At 41.8% G+C, this 25,006-nt stretch overlaps 1 protein-coding gene across 2 annotated transcripts in view; it reads right to left on the bottom strand.

Moving 5' to 3' along the window:
* Positions 1-25,006, bottom strand: part of LOC122792842 (epoxide hydrolase 1-like) — a 1,170,497-nt gene that overhangs the window by 454,664 nt on the left and 690,827 nt on the right. For both annotated transcript variants that reach the window (XM_044060405.1, XM_044060411.1), the window contains one exon: positions 8,335-8,464. In XM_044060405.1, the coding sequence (XP_043916340.1) occupies positions 8,335-8,464 (130 nt within the window). The remainder of the gene's footprint in view (positions 1-8,334; positions 8,465-25,006) is intronic.

Consider the following 25,006-nt stretch of genomic DNA (forward strand, 5'->3'; position numbering starts at 1 on the left):
AAGGTATCAGGGGTAAGGCTGGATTCCATGAAGACATCATCTACAATTTTGAAAACAGGAGGGATAGCTAGAGGCCTGTGCTGAGGCAAGTTTAAAAATTCCCTGAGTCTCTTTTTGGACTGTGGGTAGTCCTGGCACTCTCAGCAGAAATGCTCTCTAAGGATATGCAGGGTTTCACCAAAAGAAAAATCCTGTAGTGGGGAAGGAGAGGGAATGGAATCCTCTCATCAGAATCCTCACAGGTAGATAAGGGTATGTCCTGGTAATCAGAAGGATCAGAGTCAAAGTACTCATGATCTGAAGAATCAGAAGGAAAATCAGTTCTAGGTCTTTTAGAGGGGGAAGGCTGGCTTCCCCTAATTAAAGTAATAAGATCTTCAGCCACTCTAAGCATTTGTTTCTGTGGCAAGGGGGCCTGAGAATGCTCTTTGGTCGTCGGTTTCCTAGGCGTAGTGTGAATTCTGGGCCTGAGAAATTCGGTATTTTTGGTTTGAAACGAAGTCGTCGGTTTAATATGAACATCGGAAGGCCTGAGTACACCCTCAGAAGCCGGTGCCTGCACAGCGGCTCCAGACCCATCCAAGGTAAAGACATCCACAGGTTCCATAGTTTAAGAAGCATCTTGCGGCATACCGGACTCCGAATGGGTCTCAGTAGAGGCCTGCGAATCTGTAGAGGCGGATATCAGGGACTGCAAAAGTGCCTCACTGAGTAACGGCGGACTGGCGACTAGCTTAACGGAAGCTTCGTCGGCAGTTTTGGACCTATGCGGTCTGACTCTGTCTTTATCCTTACGTTTTTTTGGAAAATCGGTAGTCGGATGGCTTATCAAAGCCATTTCGGAATACAGAGAACGAGAGCGAAAGAATTTAGTGACAAAAATAGCCCGACGACGAATAGTTCGGGCGTTGAACAAGGCACAAAACTGACAGCGAGGGATGTTGTGGTCTGGGCCTAAACAAGTGATGCAGTAAGAATGAAAATCTCTGTGAGGTATTTGCATTCCACAGGCAAGACAATTATTAATTTTTTCTGAGATCAGTTAGAGCAAGAAAAAAGCATCCCCAACAGGGTACTTATCTTTTAGAAGACTTCAAGTCTGAAACTCGAAAAATGAAAATTTCAGGAGGCGGCTGACCGGCACTTGCGAACTACTTCTGCTTTGGACTCTGCTCGTCAAGAAAAGGTAATGTAATGGCGTCGGCTGCACGTTTTATACCCCTAATGACCTGACATCATGGAACAAGCGACAGCATCCAACGCAGAAATCCCAAGACTCTGGTATTCGGGCCGACTGAGAGCTACCTACAGGCAGATAGCCCAAGTGTGACGACGGCAACAGTGAAACACTAAGAACATCAGGAATGGCTCTAAACATAACAAGGTAAAAACATCAGCTAAAAATACTGTTTTTTTTCAGTATTTGTCTGAAAGGAGGGCAAGAAGATGAAGCATGCATGCAACAGCAAAAACTAGAAATAGTTTATTGTTTCACTAAAAGTGCACGTACGAAAAGGAAACACAGAGACAAAGATGAAGTAGTCAGAAGAACAGTAACCAGCATAAAGGCAATGTCAGATGGGGAAAGCTGGAAATAAATACTTGACACTAAATTTTATTAAATCTACCACATACCTAAAGTGGTTAGGAGAGACTATTGAGTGTCACAGAAAATCCTTACTTGAACTTTGGCGATTTTTCATAGAATTACAGATCGTTACTAGGATAACCCTTTCTATGCTTAGCCAAGTTTTCTCGAAACAATAATGTTGTCTTGTATCTGAATAGGACACTGAGAGCCATGCATTTATAAGCTACTTCTGTCCTTGAGGGACATGGGTGCCAGACCTGGTGCAAATCTCCTATTCCCTGTCCACTGGTCTAGGCTGTACTTAAACTGGGTAACAGACAAACTCTGCTTCACATGGATGGAAAGCCTGTTCCACAGGACGGCCAGTCTCTGGGACATTTGTCTCTCCAGCATGTTATGTTTAAGTCACAGACAAAATTCAGGTCCCTAGACCTTGTATTTCTGGTACTCTTTGACTTACGGATATTTAGGAGATTCACAAGTGAGGGGTTTGCGGATGCCTTGTAAGCCAGGCATAGATCATCCTTCAGCAATCTGTAGGACAGACTGAGTAGAGGGAAAGGACTTTAAGGTGCTCTGCATAAGACAGGTTTGTTACACATTATATTCTTTTCTTAAGGAACTTCTGGGGTCACCCTAGTTGCTGAATATACCTGGTCAGGTACATACCAAAGGGTGCACTGCACTCTACAACTGGTCTGATAAGGGCAGAGTACAGTGGGATAATGACCTATTTGGTCCAAGATGCCATGTCCTTACTTATAAGTTGTGCAACATAAAAGGATTTTCACACCACTGTGGCCACAGATCCCCGACCACTGGGTCAACTCTTAGGGTCATATTATCAACATGGTAATTAGCTGGGATGGTTGACTTCCCAAAGGGTGCAATTATGCATTTCTTAGCATTGAATTTAAGACCATGGCTTTGGCACTATTTGCTAGTCAGAGATAGACCTTCTTGAAGAATGCTAGTGTCTAAAGTGGAGTTGATGATAACCTCCAGCTTGCAAGCATTTACAAATGTAGCCAGCCATAAGCCTTCAACACCTGCTCTGATTTCAGAGAAATGGATGCCAAAAAAGATTGGGCCCAGTATGGAGCTCTGGGAGACTCCGCTGCTGACTGGCCTGTTGGTGGATATGGCCTCACCTATATTGACCTACTGTATCCCATCAGTGAGTTACTTGGCTATCCAGGGGGGTGATAAAAAGGATTTCCACCTAAATTAGTGATCTTGTCTATAACTTCTAAGTGCAGCATTGTATCAAAAGCCTTGGCCAGGTTGAGGTAAGCTGTGTGTACATTCTTACCTTCATCCAGTGCTTTGATGACCCTCTCAAAAAAGTCCACCAGATTTAACAGGCATAAACTTACTTTAAAAAAGCCAAACTGTAATGGATCCAGCATTTGCGGGTTACCTATAATCCTCATTTAACATGTCCATGATGTCCTTAACTATTTTCAAAGATTAAAATCCTCTGTTTACTCTACTAATCTATGCAACAGTGCATATATTTCAACACACTATGAGAAAGCCATCTACTTGAGCTATCAAAAAAAGAACCATATTGCAAAAAGGAAACAAAATTTCAAACTATTCAAACAAAATATATGCCTGACATATACCACATGGGTTGCTAATGAACACTGTCCTATAGTTCTGAGTTTGAATCTTTCAGTTTTCACCTGCACACTGTATGATTCTGAGCAAGACATTTAGTTATCAGTTAATCAGTCAGGCACACCTTCACAACAAATTAAAAACAACAGATAATAAATTACAACTTCATTTTTTTATGCTCTGCAGTCCCCAAGCATTATATTTGAAGTGTTTTTTTTTTTACTTCAACTTTCAACATAAATTGTAGAATTGTTAATTCTACCCACGTTACCTGTTTGTCACCATCAAAGCCTTTTCAAATGTGCCACAGAAGAGTCATGGTAAAGTGTACAGATACCGCGGACAATTACTGGTAAAGTGTATAGATACCAGTGATAATTACTGGTAAAATGTACAGATACCGCTGATAATTACTGGTAAAGTGTACAGTTACCACTGATAATTATTGGTTAATTTCACTGTAAACGTACATCACTGACAAGGACATTAAGCTACTGAAAACAAAAGGCAGTCAAACTGTCTTTCACACCTTGCTTCAGAACAGCATTAAAACAGATGTTATCTCAGCTGAGCAATATTATATCAATATGTTTATAGGTTCATAGGTGTGTACTAGGCTAATGGCCCTGGGGCCTTTACAAGTCTAGCCACAGGATTACCCTGGCATCATGCCACCCGACCTTAGTTCCCAGTGCCTCTGTCGAGCAGAGCCACTGGAGTTATCCCCAGGGTGAACTTTCTATTTCCCATGCACTCATCAAGATTTCTCTTGAAGAGGGTCAGCGAGGTCCTCTGCTTGACATGTATGGGAAGTCTAGTCCATAGCATGGGCAGTCTCTGGGTTATGAACCTGTCCCTCCAGTAAGTTCTGTTTATTGTGGTAATGAGATTGAGGTCTCTGAAGCGTGTGGTGTGGAGGGATGGGGATTTCTTTAGATGTAGCATTTCTAACAGAGCTGGGTCAGACATGGCTTTGTAAGTCAAGCACAGATCACCTCTAAGTAGGCGATATGAGACAGAGAATAGTTGGGAGTTTTTTGAGTCTGTCCATATAGGACAAGTGTTTAAGGCCTAGGATCCTCTTTGTGAGGTACTTTTGCGGCCTCTCCAGTTGTTGCAGGTGTTTAGTGAGGTACATGCCAAATGGGGCATTGTACTCAATGATTGGCCTAATGCAGGAAGAGTAGAGAGAGACAATGACCTCTTTCTTCCTGGATGCAAAACCCTTAGTAATGAGATGTGCCAGACAGAAGGACTTTCTGACCACAATGGCAATATGGTGATCAAAAGAGAGGTTGCTGTCAACCTGTGTTCCCAGACCTCTTATAATGCCTTCTGTGTTCAGTGGACTACCATCGATGTGGTAATTCATGTGAACCGGGTTTTTCCCAAAGGGGATGATGACACATTTTTTGGCATTGAGCTTAAGGCCATTCTGTCGGATGTCAACATCACCTGGGGAGTTAATAATAGCTCCCAACTTGCAATCATCTGCAAACTTTGTCAGCCAGAGTCCCTTCGTGTTGGCCTGGACTTCAGAGAAGTAGATACCAAATGGGAGAAGACCCAGGACCAAACCCTGTGGGACTCCACTCGTGACTAGTCAGCAGTCTGACTTGGAGTCAGCTACTTTCACACTGTGGGTTCTATCTGTGAGCCAGTTTGCAACCCACCTAGTGGTAGAGGGGTTGATGCCTAGCTTAGGGAGTTTTTCTATGATTCCTGAGTGGGGAATGATATCAAAGGCCTTGGCAAAATCAAGGTAGCCTGTATGAACCACCTTGCCTTCATCCACAGCTCTAGTGACTGAATCAAAGAAGTCGACCAAGTTGAGCAGGCATGATCTACCCTTCACAAAACCAAACTGTGTGGGATCCAGAGTTTGGAGATTCCCTATATCCTTGTTTATTAGGTCCATGATGATGCATTCCATAGCTTTGCATATCAGACTCGTCAGGCTAATGGGGCGATAGTTCCCAGGGTCTGTAGTTGCTCCCCCTTTGTGGAGAGGGATGACTGTAGCAGTGTGCCATTTGGTAAGGACAAAGCCTGAGGTGAGGCTGTGACTGAACAGGGCACACAGGTGAGGTGCCAGTTCACTCTGTTGTTCATGTAGAACACAGCCAGGGATATTATCAGGTCCCACAGAAGCTGTATTCTTAGCCTTGGACAGTGCTGTTTTAACTTGTGCAGCAGTAATACTGGGTGCCTGGCAATCTACTGGTATTGTGATTGGTCCTTTGTGGGGGGGGGGGGGTAAAGTTGGCACTGAATCTGTCGGCCAGTATATTGACAATATCTGCTGGCTCGGTATAGGAGGTACCATTGTGAAGTAGCTCAGAGCAAATCTGGGTATTGCCATGTTTTGTATTTATCAGGCTGTGGAATGGTGACTCATCACTTGGACAAAGCAGAAATTTCTTAAGATTCTAAGAGCAGAATAAGTTATTTCTTACATTTATTTCACTGAATTGCACTTCTTTAATACTGAAGTGGCTGACAAATGAACTTTGACAGAAGAATAAGACAGGCCATATTACACTAAAGTATGCTAAATGTAAATCGTGACATTTTAATACTAACTGTGCAACTTAGAAACCAAGACAGTACAGCTGTGTAAGTAAACTTAGCATAACAGTAGGTTTTTGAATAATCACTGCTTCACTAGCCTAAGCTACATGGATTTTATCCTAGCAGCCGGCGAGCCTCCAAAAATTCAGGGCAACTTCCACTCACCTAAACTGGGTAGAGCTGACTAAAAGTCAGGTTTGGGCACCAAGTCCTTCAGAACTTTCATGCCAACAGACAGAAGGAAGCTAATGCTAGGAACAAAAAAAAAATGCAGGTCCACAGCATGGGGGAAAATACAGAAAAATGAAGGAGGATGGGGGGGCTGGTTACTGCAGCAGTCATCATTCGAGCACCTGCTGTTGTGCTGTTTACTTACAGAACTGTACTATGTTCATCATTATGATTACTGCTGCAGTAGCCTAAGCTATATGGTTAGATTACTACAGCTTACAAGAAATGGGAGAAGGAAGGAGAATGATCCAGGAGCTCCTGGAGAATGGTCCTAGCAACATCTGTCCTAGACCCGGAAAAGGAATCTAGTTTATAATGCTTTGTAAAAGTATGTACAGAGGACCAAGTTGCTGCTTCTAGAATATGGAATCTAACCCTTTCCAAAACGCCACAAATGAGGCCAAGGCCCTGGTAGTATGAGCCTTGACCCTACATGGAAGAGATTTGTTTTGGTAGGAACAGCAAAAAGTACTGGCCCAAGACAATAATTTGTAAACAGTCGTAACACAAGTTGCCCTTTCCTCTTACCCTCACAAGACATGAACTCATCATATGTTCTTAAAGATTTGTCATCTAAGGTATGAAGTATCTTTCTCCCTCATATTAGGTTCTGGAAAGAAGACAGGGAGATGGACAGAATGGCTTAAGGTAAACTGAGATACCACTATAGGCACAGAAGAAGGTTTTGTTCTCAAAGAAACCCTGTCCTTGTGAAAAATGAAATAAGGGTGACCCACCATAAGAGCTTGTAACTCAGATACTCTTCTTGCAGAGGTCAGAGCAATGAGTAAGACCGTTTTCTATGCCAAGAATCTCAAGTCATTCTGATGAGCTGGTTCAAATGGAGCAAATGTTAGTTTTCCTAAAACAAAATTAATATCCCAAAGAGGAGGAGCCACTGGTTTTCTGGGAGGTTTCCTATGCAGAATCCCTTTCAAAAACATTTTGGCATAAGACTGCTTTGAAAGAGGGAGATTCATGGGCAGACAGGCTGAAGTGGCTGACAAATGAACTTTTGACAGAAGAATAAGGCAGGCCATAGGATAGTAACTCACACAAATACTGTAAAACTAGAGAAACACTAGCCCCAAATAGGCACTGGTTCTTATGTTGGCACTAACTAGAAAACCTTTTCCATTCAATAGTACATGATTTTCTAGTAGCAGGCTTTCATGCTTCCATCAATACCTGCTGCATGTCCTCGGAAAACAACTGCCTAAAGGGTATTAAAACCCTGTCATCCATACAGTCAACTGCAGTTGTCTGGGGTCAGGATGCATCAAACACCTCCTATCTGGAGTAAATCCAGTCTGTAAAGAAGCTTGTGGTAATTACTTCTGGCCAATTTCAAAAAAAAGGGAGAACTAGTGTTGCCTAGGCCAGAAGGGACTCGACACAATAATCTTCAGGAACAAAGGCTGATTAACAATCTTTCTTTTTGTGGTTGGAAGAAGGACCAGTTGAGGAAATGGTACTTTGCTCAATGGTCAAACCAAACATGGTGCTCGATTCCTGGGGAAGATTATCAGCAACAGTCAGTAAGTAAACAGGTAAGAAGTAAAAAAGTAACTTTTTCCCCAGAAAAAAACACAGTAATTTCAACACTTATCTCAGACCCAAAACGTAAAATAAAAACAATCTATCCATAGAAAAACTAGTCTTAAACAACTTATTACCACAAAAGTTAAAAGGTGCTCTCCCGTTTAAAAGTATATAAAATGCATGAAACAGCCAACAAAAACACCTTTTCATAGCTTAAAAGTACATATTTTACAGAAAAAAGTAACTTTTCTATGATAAAAGGTAAAGTGGAAGTTTTTTTTTTCCCTGAAGGGAACTTTCCTGTCCAGCAATAGAAGAGTGTTAGCTGACCAATGATCCCTGAAACCCATAGAGGAGCACTATCTTTGACAGCAGGAAGGCTTCAAAGGGCTTGGTGTTCAAACCTGACTTTTAGTCAGGTCAGATCGAGCTGACTAATGGTTAAGAGGCATGTGGAACGTGCTCGGAAGTTTTAAAAGCTGGTTGGCTGTTATATCCTATGTACGATATAACCCATATAGCTAAGACTACTACAGCACTGATCAAAATGCTGAACATTATATATGCAGTCACCACATCTGAAACATTTGCAAATGAACAGTGGTTGCAAAATTAGTTTTTTTTTTGGCATAAAAAAATAGACAGTTGAAGTTCCTAATAAAATCTTCAGTGATATTACCATTCCTCATTGAGACAAAAAGAAAAAAAAGTCATAGAATCTTCTGAATCCAAAGCCACAATTTTCATAATTATAGACAGTGCCACGATATACTTACTCGGGTGCCATCTGGGCAATATTCTGACAGATTAAGCCTCCCCAGTCTCCACCTTGCAGATAAAACTTCTTATATCCAAGTCTTTGCATCAGTTTGCAAAATATTCGCGCAGCAGCCAATGAATCAAAGCCTGTAGACAATAAGGACAATAGCACTATTATTAGCTGTTGGTATTACCAGACCAGACTTGTCTAAAGCCGCATCTCGATTTCTTAATGGAGAGGGCTTTGCAATAACTGTGCAGTAGCATAACAAATCTTCACTCTACAACAGAAAAATTTATGCAGCGCCACAAACATTTATAATGCATGGTGGGGCAGGGGCTACAGTCCTTGGATCCAGTTCACTGCCCACAAATAATTATCTAAATCTAAAATCTGATGTCCACCAGGATTATGTTTTTTAGTCACACCATCTGCATTAAGGAGATTGTGTGTGTGTGTGTGTGTGTGTGTGTGTCTTTCGGCTTTTCCCGGTTAGGGGTCGCCACAGCGGAACTCTGGCCCGCTAATGATTGGCAGTAGAGTTTTACATGCTGGCTTGCCGGGCCTAACGCACAACCTTCAATGAAGGAACGCCCATTCACGCATGCCGTAAAGTAGAAAAAAAGGCACACAAATAGAAATCACTAAAATATGCAATAAGTGCAGTTTGGCTAAAGAGCATGCAGGAAATATGCACTACTGCTGTCGGTATGGACCTACGCCACCCACACACAAGAAGAGGTTCACAATGAACACCCCACTCATCAGTCTTTAGTCTGCTACCCACATCCTTTCTCACCACTTTATCTGGGTTTTACTCCCTTCTGGTGCTCATTTACCCCAAGTAACTGTGCTTTGAATAAGCTCTTACTTTCACACATGTACACACTGACATACTCACATGCACAGGCACACACACACTCGCACGCACACTCTCACTATTTTCCAATGAAGGCTAGTAATATTCTCCAAGGTAATAAACTGCCTCCATCCCAGATTTCCTTACTGGTAGTCTGCCAGTTGTCCCATTCAAGTTAGCACTTCAAGCAGTTACAAACACAAATGTTTGTGTGTAGCACATTAGTCTGGGCAACTGAAGGTGGATGCCAGCAGCTTGTCACTATTTAGCAAAAAGTACCCTCTTATCTATTAATAAGTAAACAGTTGACAATTTACAAGCTTTATATATATATATATATATATATATATATATATATATATATATATAAATATGTATATACACACACACACACACACACACACACACACACACACACACACACACACACACACACACACACACACACACACACACACACACACACACACACACCTCTAAAGAAATCATGTACCACTGTACGAAAAGGAGTGGCAAAGGCCAAAACAATGTTGGGGAGCTTAGTTAAAGCAGTGAAAAAAAAACAGAAGCTGATGTGTTTTTGGAACACTGAAGGTGCTATTAAAGCCACATCTGCATTACTATGTGCAGTCCTACTGTCAATACAGGGAGATTTTATTATGTTAACAAAAGGGAAACAGAGGGGCTAAACTATGTGGAAAGACTCAAACTAGTGTATATGAGTTGGGGGGGTGCAATACTGACACACCAAAGCTAAGGCGGAAGGAAGGGAAAGAAGTCAGAGGACACAGGGTGTGACTGAACAGATAATGACTACAGAAGATGGTGTGACTCTAGATACTGTCACAAGAACTGGTACAGCAAAACAAAGATCCAAGGGTGCCTGGAACAGAAGGAAGGGGTGCTACAGCAGGGGAAGGACAGCTGGAAAGGAGCTGCAATCTCTGAGTGGACTCAGGTAGCAGGACATCTTCCACTGGCATCTACACACTGTAACACATTTCATGTTTCTACACCTTCTCAAGCAATCCAGTCCTTTGGCATCACTCTTCTTGTGACTAATGAAGTGCAGCGCATAAATGCATGGTGTGGTACTGATGCCTTCTACGGATGTCAAAATACAAGGAGCTCTCACAAGGGAGGAAAAGAGTTTTAGAACTTCAGAAAATAATGTTCCATGTTAATTCAATACATGATAGGGATGTTTTTGTAACAAGAAAACAAAAAGTGCAAGTTACAAATTATAATTATCAATAATTAATGTATTTCATAATCAACCAAGGAGAAAGTAAATGCCCACTATTAGGGCCACAGGAAAAATAGTTTGTTAATATCACAGTACACTACCTACTTCAATATGTTTGCACAATCCCCAATGCAACAGTCTTGGCACATTATTATGCCTTTCAGTATACAGTCCTTCTGCCACTGGTATGTAACGATCAATAAGCAAGAAGATGTGTGACTGTTTCCAATTCTGTTTTACAAACTTACATTTCTCTGTTTCTCTCACATGCTCAATGGACTCTGTAAATCAACGTGTACATAGCCCACTGTCTTGGGCTGACATTTGGTTTAAATTCACCTCTCCTTAGCATTCCTGAGATCAATCCTGATCAACACGAGGTTGTTCCAACAGTTTTCTATACCTGCAACTATATTCATGCATTTCCCACATTTCTTGCCTTGTCATTGGATCCTTCATCCTACATCCCTTCTTTTGTTTTGGGCACATTCAGTTGCTGCCTAATTTTACCTACTCTGGTTTGATTCCCATTCCTGCTTGAGACCAGTAATGCTTCTACTAAACTATGCATGGAAGTCATCTTAGACTTATTCGCCTCATGTTTTAAAACTTTCACTATGTTTGGGTCTTGTGAGGTCAGTAGATATGTAAGCAGTCCTACGATTGCAGATCTGTACATGTAATCAATTTTGAGGAGGCTCATACTTCCTTCAGAACACGAAATATACAGTCTTTGTGTACACTGATTTTTATAAATCATCTGATAAGCATGAAGCATCCTTCTTGTTTTCCTGTTCAACCATCCAGCACCTTTTAGGCCAGTCAATCACTCCGAAACTATAAGTTAGGACAGGAAGAGCAAACGGGTTTACAGCTTGGTTTTTGTTCCTAGATATCAGCGCCATTTTCAGTATTAATTTTAGTCTTCTAAAACATTCCTTACTAAGTTTTATTCACAGTTGTTCATGTTTTACTGCTGATATTTCATAAATTCCCAAATATTTATGCATTCCCTCTTGCTCAACTTCTTTTACATCACATTCCTGTCCCAGGCTTATGTTTTCTTGGTGCTGTAGCTTTCCTGCTTTACAGGTTGCTTTTGCACATTTATCAAGCCCAAATGACATTCTTATATCATCTGAAAAAGTTTTGACCACTTTCAGTTGTACTTTCAGTTCCTCATCTGATGAACCATACCGTTTTAAGTCAGCCACAAAAAGAAAATGAGAAGTCTTTACACTTTGTTGTTTTCTGAGAGCCAAATTGTAGCCATGACATAATCTTATTAGTATACAGTTTGATGGGTTAAGGGTAAGACAAAAGAGCAGCGGTGAGAAAGAGTCACCCTGGAATATCCCCCTTTGAATTTTCATCCCTGGAATAATAATTTGTCCTTTATCACGGCTAAACTGCACAGTGGTTTGCCACTGTTTCATTGTCACTGTAATGTAATTGATCAATGTAGAATGTATCTTACACATTTTTAAACACTCTTTTATGCATGAATGTGGAATACTGTCAAATGTTTTTTTGTACTCTATCCATGCCATACTCAGATTCTTCCCCTGAATGTGGAATACTGTCAAATGCTTCCATATGACTTTTTTGTTATCCTTTTGTTGTATTGTCATGATTAAGTTTTCTTCTAAATGATTATAAACTCTGTTAGCATCGATTCCAGTGTATAGCTACTAATCTATAGTTTTTAGGATAGCTTGCAGGTTTGCTCTTAAGCAGGTGTATTATTGTCCCTGTTGTTAACTAGGTTGGTGTCTGTTTGGGGTGCACATATACTCTAAATAGTTCTTACTCATGGCTAAATCTTCATGTAAAGATGTTAATACTTTTAGCCAGAAGTTAGGTACTGCATGTGGGCTTGGAGTTTCCCAGTTAGCAGCTTTTCTTAACTTTCTTTCAGTTTCTGTGGCTGTTACCTCACTCCATTTTATATTCTGTACATTTGAACTTCTTACTCTTTCTTTTACTTCTTCCATTTATTCAGGATCTTTGTTATGATCCACAGGATCTTCATAGATATTTCTCCAAAATGTATCTATTTCTTCCTTTTTTAGTGGTGTTTCAATTCCTTTTGCCTTGTTTCCCAATTCTCTGTAAAACTTTTTTGGGTCATCGATAAATTGCTTACTTTATACTTTTTATTTATATTTATCTGCAGATCTAAGTTTTTCTGCCTGTGATGATATTTTCAGTTTATTATTTGAGAAAGAGCACAATAGATCCTGATCTGTTCTGATACTGCACATTGCTTTTATCACACCTACCTTTCTGAGTAGTTTCGATCTGTTCCCTCTTCTACAATCTTCTAACAGTGACACTTCTTGTCTAAATTGCTATACAGTTTCCTCTGTTCGATACTCCCATGATGGTATCTGATTTTTCCCCTTCCTTTCCCTTACAGCCCTGTGTTTTGGTTGTAAGACTTTACCTGTTATTAATTTAGCTGCACAGTAATATATCCAATTTACTTTTGTTATATTGCATGAATTTCTGTGAACAGTCCTAATTACTGTGTTCATTCATTTTATCAAACTTCTAACTTTTTGGGCTTTATTGACTTTCTGTAGTACATTTCTTTCATTGATCTTAATATATCTGTCCATCTCTATTAAATCAAGCAACTCTTATCTTAGATCATTTTATTCTAAACTGAGGGCATATTTTTTGTTCTCCAATTCCTGCGGGCATTGTACAGAAAGTTCCAGAGCATCTTCCTGTGCCACATTCTCTTCAGTTTCATCCTGTGTCACTTGTTGCTCTTTCATATGGGAACTCACTGGCCTTTCACTCCACAACATTGGCTGCGTCAGAGTTGCCACAGTTTTCTGTTCTTTCCCTTACTGTGCATCTCCAATTGAACTTTTGTACTGGTTTCCTATGGAAGGCTCCAAAGTACCGTCATATGGCACATGATCAGATATTTCCCATTCCACTGGTTTCTGTTTAATTTGGGGATCCATTGCGATATCATGCTGTGATGTTATCAGAGGTGGATTTTCTGCACAAAATCCTTCACTTTGCATGTAATCCATAACCTCAGTTTCTATTTCTATAACTTCTCCATTACTAATTCTCTTTTCTGCTTTTCCTCTTTGTTTTCTTATTTTTGTACTGTAAAATGTTCCATATCTAGGTGTTTTTGCCTGTATTTCTCTTTAAATATCTTTGGTGCTGCTCTTTTTGTATTGATTACTTTTGCTTTCTCCCTTGCTTAAATATTGCACCACATTAAATCTCTTTTTCTTTCCCATGTCTATATTTCTTCTTCAGATGCTTCCAGCTCCTCCTGTTTCCCCCTTATTTGGGGGACTTGCTGTTCCATCATTGTGTGACATAACCTGTGTTAGACTTTCTACACTAAACCCTTCACTTTGCAGGTATTCCATAACTTCAGCTTCTATTTTTTTTAACTTCTACTTTACTAATCTTCTGTTCTACATTCACTCTTTGTGATCTTATTGTTTGCACTGCAAAATTTCCCATCTCTGGATGTCTTTCTCTGTATTTCTCTTTGAATATCTTTGGGGCTGCTTTTTTGTATGGATTAATCTGGCTTTCTCCACTGTATAATTAATGCTTTACCATGTCCATATTTCTTTTTTATACCTTTCAAAAATCTCTAGATTTTGTTCTTTATATTTTTGCACTTCCTCAGTTGCTTCTTTTTCCAAACAGCCCAAGGTGTCTTGGTTTATATACTGTTTTTCATAAATTTGTTATATTTATGATGACAAATTTTATTAGCAGCTTCTGACAGCTTTTCTTGTGCAAGTATTTTTCTTTCCTCTAATTTCTCTCTTAATCTTTTTGTATATCTTCTGTCTAGAAATTGTGCGTTTCTTGCATAGTAGTAACAACACATTTCTTTCTTATTTCCAATAGTCCACTCTATCATCTTTATGGGTTTTTTTGGCCTATCGGTTTTTGTGATTTTTGTGGACTACTACTTCCCTCTACAACGGTGGGGGGGGGGGGGGTATCCTCCCACTGCGCCTGGCCTAGACCCATTGTAGGAATGTTTCTGTATCTTGAGGATTCTACACTATCATTTTTTTCCAGTCCTGACACCAGTCTGCCTACCAGGATTGGGCACTTTTTTATCCTGGGTCTTGTGCACCCACCTATCTTTTTATATTTTTTAACCTACTTCTGTCCATGATATATGTAAAATACAGTCTATATATCAGTGTCATTTTGGTATGATTTTGTTAAAATCAGGGTCCACCTCATGAAGGTACTCACTAAGACTTGAGGATGAATTCAATTCCAGCAATACTCCTCTCCTTTGCTTACTGATTTATCACTTCTCTATCTGGATTACTTGCTAGTGTAAGTGGACAGATGATATCATAACAGCATAACTAACTTGAGGCAGTATGGTCGTCCTTAACATGTTGATTCTGTCCCCCACAAGACAATTATAGTTATGCTGACTCTTGTTATACCACTTTACGGATCAAGACTTGATCTAAATATTTGCCCTGCCCTGGTCTTTAATGACAAATCCACAAGCCATGACAATGAAAGCCAACAGTAAACTATTTCTCACCAAGCATTTAATTTTCTAGATGTTAATCTACTGGTCTAAGGTACTACAAAAATAACAGCTTTAGTTAAATTTGGTAAGTTGTCTGAACACCACTATATTAAACACTCACAGCCAGTGCCACAGCATCAGGGAGGCGGTGGCCTGATCAAATCAACACACACAAGTAATATTTTAGTCCACTTTGCCCCCACTATCTGAAAAGTGTCTGCCCCATCTCAGTGATTCATCTCATTCATTCCCCATCACCTCAGCAAAGGTCGAATAGTAGCAGCCACCATTAAGACAGCTATCAGGTGTGGCTCATGTACTCATCTGTGTTGAGGGAAATGAGATTTGCAAGGGGTTGTCCTCACTTGTGCAAGGGACATATACCAGCAGGCACCCCCCCCCCACAACCTCAAAGCATGGGAAGGGTTTTTTCCAGTCTCCATTGGAAAAATCTAAACAACTCCTTACATTCTCCCTGAGCACGTGTAACCTCTCCCAGAGACAGCGAGACATGCCACTTCACTCCTCTCCTTCCCATCCTGGCTCCTCCAGTAACAAAGCCAAATTCCAGCCACCTGGTTAGCAGTTAGGGCTTTTTCTCTCTCTGTGCCATGGATCCAGGTCAAGACATAGAAATAAGCTTTTGCCACATACCAAAGTTTTTATTTTATAACCAGCACAGTTTATATCTTAAGTATTCAGCTTTTCTAGACTTATGAGGGATAAAGACAGGTAATAGCAGGCATACCTCTCATCCTCATAATGCAAGAAATGAAGACAAATCCAGAATTAATGGAGAGACACAATTCCTCCTACAACTCAGAAAGTCACTAGTACAAAATCTTTTGCACTATTATGGATTTACTGAAGGATGCAAAATGTGAAATTCTAATGTCTGGCATTAATGACTGTTCATCTGTGACTTATGAGGGCACGAAAAGAAGACATTAGGAATGTTTTCATAACAGAGGGACAAGTACGGAGTACATGGTGTGTTTGTGTGTGTGTTTGAATGTGTGTGTGGGACAGTCAATGAAGGGGAATGCTTGTGCTAACATAATTCACCGGCTGCCACTTTTATGTACTGCAGAAAAGTGCTGGTCTGCACACAAGGTAGTTATGGCGATTTAGAGGTATGATAAGTTTTTTCTTATTGTGGCAAACGTATCTCTGAATTGCAAACTGCTGCATTGTGGAAACAGGGCCTTTTTACCACTGCCCTTAGTGTGAGCAGTGGGGTTCTTTCTGAATCTTTGTTGTATTAAATAGCAGAGTACTACTGTGTTAGGAACTTGCCATTATAATAGATGTTTGAATAGGATCACTGTTGGTAGTCCTCACTGACGCGCTCTGCTCCAAGTGAGGCCTAACACCTGGACAGATATATGGAGCTGTGCTACCCTTCCTCCACAGCCTGACTGACTCCAATTTCCCGGCAATGTTGGCATATTTTCAGTTTAAAGATGACACCTGCTGATGTCTTCTTCAATTCTTCCTTGCCCCAAGAAGGCTAGAACCATCCCTCTCATAATAATGATTCCAAACTGAAGGCAGGAGTAAAGCACATGAACTCATCTATGACCTGTCCCCTGGACTCAGGCAAGAAAACTCAGCACTGTGATACTATACCCACAGGAATTTTGACAAAGAGAATCCTGAACCCTCACATAGTAGAGCAGATGTAGACAGGATGTGAGGGGATGCCTTCCTAGAAGGAAGTGAGGGACTTAACACAGGATGCTCTATACAGAAAACACGGAATGGAGGACAGAAGATTCCTACTCTGTAAGTGATTGCACTCAGTATCTACTATTATGGTAGTTAATATGCAACTACTTCAAGATGGTTCAGGAAGTTTGCAAGGAAATACTTAAGACATTTTCATACTCTAAGCAGATTGTAAAGGCTCTTCTCTCAGATTGAAAGTAAATGTTGGAGATATGTGGGGAATGACAGGGGAAAATGGCAGCATGTTTTTGCGCGTCCATGTGTGTCTGTACAGAGCTGACAGTGTTTAAAGAAGCATTACAAAATTCCCTAGGGCAGATGTTGGAAGTCATGAAGGAGATGATGACAAGTAGCTAGAGTAAGGGAGTTGAACTGCCTTACTAAGTTTAATTATGTTAGCAGCAAAAAAGTGATAACAAGAAAATGGAAATCAAGGAACAGGCCAGCCTTGGAAGAAGTGACGCTACGCTTGGAAGAAATGGGGCCAGCCTTGGAAGAACTGAGGCTTGGCTTGGAAAAAGTGAGGCCAGCCATGAAGAAGTGTTAGAAGCACTAGGTATTGAAAAGGAAGTAAAGCTGTTGGAGGGGGATTCACTGACAAAGGAAATATTAAAATGCATACCATTAAATGCCGTGTGTGGGAACAATATCTCCATAAGTGGGACTAGGGTGACTATGAAAAAAAGAATGCTGGGGGAATCAAAAACAGCTTTAAAAATGATAATAAAAAAGTAGTGAATGGCATAAGGGTTATATGCTTGGGAAAAAGTCAATATTTTGAAAATGTCATAAAATTTATAAACATAAACTGATTATGTAAATTTAGTATGTATATGACTGTAATATGAGTTGATGTTTTTGAAATATGCTGTCTGATAAGGTGAAAGTTTAACAAAGTCAGGTTTCACAAAATAAACCGAACACCATTATATTGGGCAACTTCAACTACCCAAACATTGACTGGGAGCACTACTCAAGCCCCAGCACCTTAGCCCAAAGGTTCCTGGAAATTATAAACTCAAATGCTATGGAACAACTAGTCACCACTCCCACAAGAGGGGACAACATACTAGACCTGATCATTACCAACATGGGGACTCTATGCTCCACACCAGAAGTATATCTCTCATTGGTAAGATCAGACCATAAATTAATTTCACTGGATGTCCACATCCCGACCCCACCCCCAGCCCAGAAAACCACAGTGAAAAACTTCTCAAAAGCGAACTTCTCACTTCTCAAAACCGAAGTGGAATCCTTCAAGGCCCCACGGCCAGTGGAAACTACGGCCCAAACTGCAGAATCCTATATAAACGCATTCTACGGACATCTCCAGGAATGCATGGATCATGCTATCCCAAACAAAACCAAGACCCAATCATCCAAAGGCAGGCGCCCAGTCTGGTGGACCCCTGCCATAAATAAACTGTACAACAGAAGGAGGAAGCTACTACATGATAGAGCAAAATCCCTAATATGGAAGGCATCTCTGATCAGTACTAGCAAAAAATTACGATCCCTCATAAAATCCTCCAAGGCCAGCTTCGAGAGAAAAATTGCACAGGACACCAAAGACAATCATAAGGCTTTTTCAGTTATGTTAGAAACCTGGGATGCAACTCCCAGACTTGTTCTGAGTTGATTCTAAACGACAAAAATACACTGAACCCACAGACATCGCCAATATCCTGGCAGACAGGTTCAGTGCAAACTTCTCCACCCCCAAAAGAGCAAGTATCTATCCCGGCAGAGGGCTGCCTCCCAAACATCTCTGATGCTCAGGTGAAGGCTGCCCTCTCCAAAGCAAAAACACTGCTTCCATGGGACCAGATGGCGTCCCAGGTTGCGTCCTACATGAACTCCAAGAGGAACTAATCCCTCAAATAAAACAGCTATACAATCTCAGCCTCACTACAGGATATGTGCCCAGAGAATGGCGTGACAGCAACAGTGGTCCCACTCCACAAAGGTGGACCCTCTGTCGACCCTGGAAACTATCGCCCCATAAGCCTGACTAGCTTAGTCTGCAAGGCTATGGAGAGGATCATCATGGAGCTCATAAACAAAGACATTGGGGACCTACAGACACTAGATCCTACCCAGTTCGGCTTTGTCAAGGGCAGATCCTGCGTTTTGAACCTGGTTGACTTCTTCAAACAGTCACCAAAGCCATAGATGAAGGGAAGGTAGTCCACACAGCCTATCTGGACCTTGCAAAGGCATTTGACACAATACCCCACTCGGGCATCATAGATAAGCTATCCAGCTTAAATATAACCCCTATGTCACAAGATGGGTCGCAAACTGGCTCAAAGACAGAACCCACAGAGTGAGAGTTGCTGGGGCCATGTCAGACTCGAAACCGGTCACAAGTGGCGTCCCACAGGGTTCTGTCCTGGGACCACTCTTGTTCGGTATATACTTTTCCGAGGTACAGGCAAACGTGGGAGGACTATGGCTCACCAAGTTCGCAGACGACTGCAAACTGGGCGCCATAATCAACTCACCAGCTGACACAAACATCCTTCAAAAAGGTCTCACAGAGACAGATAACTGGTGCCAGCGCCATGGTTTAAAGCTAAATGCCAAAAAATGTATAGTCATACCCTTTGGCAAAACAATGTGCCCACAAATTACCACATAGGCGGAAACCCATTAAGTACAGAGAAAGTTATTAGGGACCTGGGGACCCAAGTTGATAGCAATCTCTCCTTTGAAAACCACATTGCCAAAGTGGTTAAAAAGACCTTCTACATAGCCCACCTCATCACGAAGGGTTTCACATCTAGATCAAGAGAGATAATCGTGCCCCTTTATTCATCCCTCATCAGGCCCATCATAGAATACAATGCCCCTTTTGGGATGTACCTTACCCGACACCTGCAGCAATTAGAAAGACCCCAAAAGTATCTCACCAAGAGGATCAAGGGTCTCAAACAGATGCCATATGCTGCTCGGTTAAAAAAACTCCAGCTCTACTCAGTTGCATACCACCTACTTCGAGATGATCTATGCCTGACATACAAAGCTATGTCAAATCCAGAATTAATGGACATGCTCCACCTCAGTAAATCTAAATCCCTTAGAGCCACATGCTCGAGGGACTTGAACCTCAGCACAGAAATAAATAGAACTTGCTGGAGGGACAGGTTCATAACCCAGAGGCTCCCTTCGCTCTGGAATAGAATTCCAGTTCATGTGAGGCAGAGCACCTCATTGAATCTCTTCAAGAAGAATCTCAATAGGTGGATGGGGGATCGTAGGTTTGTCCCAGGGATTACTCCTGTGTCACTATTAGACAGAGGCACAGTAAACTAAACCTTAAAAAGGGCACAGTATACTCAAATCAAGGGGTGGCGTAAGCCATACAGAATCGGGCTAGGCTTATAATTGCCCCAGGGCAAATAGCCTAGTATAAACCTATGAACCTATAAGTTGAGGTGGATGGATTTACTCCTACCTTGAACTTTCAGAAGGGTGGGAAACAAGTACTGCTTCAGCCAAAACAGTGCAGTTAGGATAACGTTTGGCCTCACTACTGTGATTTTGCAAAGCATTTAGGACAGATAGGCTTCATGTAACTTAACTGACTGTGTTTTCTCTAATGCTAGTACACGGTCACACCTTTATTTACTCTGCTGTTATGCAACATACATTTTCTGTGTAATCTCTTAGGTGTCTTGTTGTATCCCTGAGCTCAACCCATAAATGGTCCAGTGAAATCAGTGTTCTACCTTGGTTAATAAATTAAAAATATACATTTTAGTATCACTCTGGGAACAAGGGGATGGGAGGGAATGGGAATGCAAACAGAAACAGACCTACCCACATCTGTTTGTAAGGAGGAAATAAGAATTTCTTCAGTTGTCTGGAAAGCAAAACAAACAAAAAAAAGTTTATGTCAGATACACTCCACCTGTAAACAAGATTCAGAAAGATTTTCTTGTCTCTCATTCATTTGTGGGGGTCTGTAGAGAAACTGCCGAGCTGATCCATCAGTGAAGTCTCCTCTAACGGAACGTTAGAAACCCCTTGGCTCCTGTAATATTCTAACACTAATCACAAGCTTGCATGACCAGCTAGCACAGTGGGTAAGAGTGATTACTCCCCCTCCACACATGTGCTATACTACAGCTGTATTACCTGTTACGATATGTAGCACCACTGGTTTCCAGACTAGCTTAAATGACAAAGAACATGCTGCTCAGTGTGCGACTATCCTGGAAAGTACAGTTGTGCCTACTTACCCTAAATGTACATGTTTGAGTGTCTTCACTGTTGCAGTAATAACTCCTTGGGCTTTCCTGCTGTGGAAGTCCTTGGCTGGCCCAAATTCAAGAGACTTTTTCTTCCTCCAAATGGACTGGCAGATGTCATTGTCATCCATGGCCAAGGATTAGAACTCACAACAAATAAAACATGTTGAGCTGAGGTTAGATGTTTACATTGCAGACAAAAAATAAAAAAAATCTCCGCAAAAGATAATAGGAAACCCTTAGTAGGTGAAACTTTACTATAACGCTTTTGCCTATAACCCAACTTCTTCATTACTGGGGGAGTGACAATGCAATTCATTTATACAGCTTTTAAACTTGTCATGTGAGCCACTTCTAATTCAATCACACGCCAACATTTAAAGACACATCACTGCACAAAAAGTAAAATAACACGCAGTTACCTAAACTGATGCAACTGTAAAGCACTCCTAATATTTAAATGTACACTGAGCCAAGGATAGGGTAAGCCGGGTGGTGCAGCGGTAGTGTTGTCGCCTCACAGCAAAAGGTTCTCCCGTTCGATTCTCGGCTGGAGCACCTTCTGTGTGGAGTCTGCATGTCCTCCCCACGGTCGAGTAACATTCGAAAGACATGCGTGAATGGACGTGCCTTCATTGAAAGTTGGGCGTTGAGCTGGCACCTCTGCACTGTAAAAATCTACTGCCAATCATTAGCGGACCGGAGTTCCGCTGTGGTGACCCCTAACCAGGAAAAGCCGAAAGAAAAACAACAACACTGAGCCAAGGATGGGGGAGTGAACTGCATTCAGCTTGATTTGCCACATTAATTATTTCCTTTCTAAATCACTGTTAAGGATCTATATGACTGCCATTTGCAACTTCTACATTAAACTAAAGAACAGTGAAAAGCCCTAACTATAGCCAGGTGACATGGGTACGATTAGTTAATGGGGCAGACAGGGAGGACAGGCATGCCCACTGTGCCAGGGACGGGTGGAGCTTGCCTAGTAAACACTCACACTCTTGATTCCTCTAATGGAAATTGGGAAAACAACAAGCTCATGTGTTGCCAGAGGGTCGGCATGGTAATCCTGCTGATGGTAAACTCCTTGTGGATGTGAGGGGGAGGAGCACTGCAGACACCTAATGCCCGACTCACCTACAGACTTAGCCAGGTGGCCTGGAGTAGGGACTTAATGGGGAAAAAACACTGCTCAAAAGCAGTATAACACTGCTGCAGGTGACTTAATGTCATCACCATCCCCGACTACACTGCAGGTCACCTGATTTTATACACTCAAGCACTTCTAGGAGCTGGTAGGGAAAGTTTAGAGTGAGAGGCCGCTTTCAGCCCATCCATCCACAGGGAGAGAGACAGATCTGGGTAACCACATGTTTGACACCTAGCAGGAACACTAGGTATCTAGCCCGTAGAACTCAAGTCAATAGAGCCTGTGCTGGCATGTGCAATTTGCATGGCGAGCAGAGGAGAAATTGTCTGTGTGGAGGCACACTTTCCCTTGGAGGGAAGCTACAGAGGGGTTTGAAAGAGCTACTGTAGGAGATGACAATAGTCTAGAGGGTCAGGCTGCCTCAATGGATGCAGAATGAGTGGGTCAACTGGGTGTAGATAAAGAAGCCATCAGGCTTGGTCCTGTGGGGAGGGGGATGCAAAAAATTCTACTGACTAGCCCCACACATGGGTTAGAGTAAGTCCAGGAGATGGTGGACCCACTGGATGAGGACAACCCTCGGAACAGCTGATGGTCAGCCATGAAGAGCCATAAAATGGCCAATAAAAGAAAAAAAATAATGAAAGGGTCTTGCTAAGCACAAAAGTACAGTTTTGTACCTACCATAAATGTAGATGTTCGAGTGTTGACACTGCTGCAGTCATTACACTTGGGTTATCCTGCCGTCAGGCGGTCCCTCAGTCGGCCGGAGTTCCAAAGTCTTGGTCCGGCGTTGGTTGCTGTCGCTTCTTCCCTGACGTCAGTGCGACAGGGGTATATAAGATGCAGCCGACGCCATTTTCTTCAGTTTTTCTTGCCCCAGATGTCAGGTGTCCCCAAAAAGGTAGGCAATGTAAATTGCTAATAAAACATACATAAGAAAAGCAATCAAAAACTTTCAGTTACCAGCAAATACTCCCCATAGGTAGTAAAGGGTAGAAGGCCTAGGTAAGTACCAGCAAGGAAGAGGGGAAGGAGGGAGGGAAACCTAGACTGCAGCAGTGTATACATTCGAACATCTACATTTATGGTAGGTACAAAACTGTACTATGTTCATCATGTTACACTGCTGCAATCATTACACTTGGGTAGATCCCAAAGCTGAGGTTGGGTAGCTGGTTCTATAAGGCATTAGGGTTGGCTATAAGGCCCTGCAGCACTGCAGTGGCAAAGCCAGCTCTGGATTTAGAGTAAAGAGGCAGATGGTAATGCTTGGTGACGGTATGTACAGAACTCCAAGTTGCTGCTTCCAAAATGTCCTTGGTAGGTACTCCTCTGAGGTAGGCAGTTGAAGTGGCTGTTATCCTGGTGGAATAAGACCTAATGCTGTTAGGTACTGCTTTCCCATGGTGTGTATAGCAGAAATGTATAAAGTGCCCTATCCATTTTGAAATGGTCTGTTTTGAAATGGCTTTTCCCTGTGCTCCTGCAGCATATGCTACAAACAATTGCTCAGTTTTCCTGAAAGCTTTCGTTTTGTCCAAGTAGAAGCGTAACTGCCTGTGCATGTCCAAGGAATGCAGAAGTATCTCCCCTTTATTCTGTGGATTTGGATAAAAAGTTGGCAAATGAATAGTTTGGTTTAGAGCCACACTTGATACCATCTTTGGCATAAAAGTAGGGTTTGTTCTTAAAGACACCCTGTCTTGGTGGAAAATGATGAAAGGTTCCACTGCCATTAGTGCCTGTAATTCTGTAACTCTTCATGCTGAGGTTATTGCCAGGAGCAGAGCAGTTTTCCAAGAGACATATTTGAAGTCTGCTGAGTTAGCTGGCTCAAAACGAGGTAAAGTTAACTTTTACAAGACGAAGTTGAGGTCCCAAGTTGGATTTGGCGCTCTACGGGGCAGTCTTATGTTTTTAGCTCCTCTGAGGTACTGTTTTAGCAAAGGATAAGAAAAAATTGGTGGGTCTGTGTTGTAATGAGCAGAGATGGCAGAGGTGTGGATCTTAATGGATGAAAACTAGAGGCCTTTGTCCAGCATCTCAGTTAAGTACTGTAGTACCTGAGGAATATTTGGGACAAGAGGGTCAAGGCTGTGAGCCTGGTTCCAGGCACAGAATCTCTTCCATTTATCCGAATAGGCTTTCCTGGTGCTAGGCCTTCTGGCCTCCAGAATGACATCCATAACAACTTGGGAGAGAGGCACTGCTTGCTTGATTAAGGAATCTGCCATACAGCAAGGTTTAAAGTCTTGAGCTGGCTGCAAAGTATCTGATTGTTTTGCTGAGTCAGAAGATGTGGGATTTGAGGCAAAATCCATGGTGGACCTTGTGCTAAGTTCTTTAAGATTGGGTACCAGTGCTGGCGTGGCCAGTCTGGGGCAATCAGGATCATCTTTGGCTTTTCTTGTCTGGTTTTTAGGAGTACCTTTGAAAGGAGAGGTAGTGGTGGGAAAGCATATACTTGTAGGTTTTTCCAGCTGAATGAGAGGGCATCCACTTTCCATGCTTGTGGGTGATAAGTCCTTGTGCAGAATTTCTGTAGCTGACAATTCATTGGGGATACAAACAGATCTATGTCCTGGCTCCACCATTTTTGTGTTATCATTCTGAATATTTGTGGATGTAATTTCCACTCGTGCGGATCCATGATGTTCCTGGTTAAGTCATCTGCCAGAGTGTTTTTCTCACCTGGCAGGAATTGTGCTTGCAGATGAACTTGATAGGTTATAGCTGTGTTCCACAAGGTCATGGCTTGTCTGCAGAGGGGATATGAATGAGTGCCCCCTTGCTTGTTTATGTACCACATAACTGTGGTGTTGTCTGTCTTTAGTAATAGTTGTCCTGGATGCAGAAGGTCCTTGAAAGCTATAAGGGCATTTTGTACA

Source organism: Protopterus annectens, chromosome 1.part0 (genome assembly GCF_019279795.1).
Source record: "Protopterus annectens isolate FY-2018-M chromosome 1.part0, PAN1.0, whole genome shotgun sequence".
Classification (NCBI taxonomy): Eukaryota; Metazoa; Chordata; order Ceratodontiformes; family Protopteridae; genus Protopterus; species Protopterus annectens.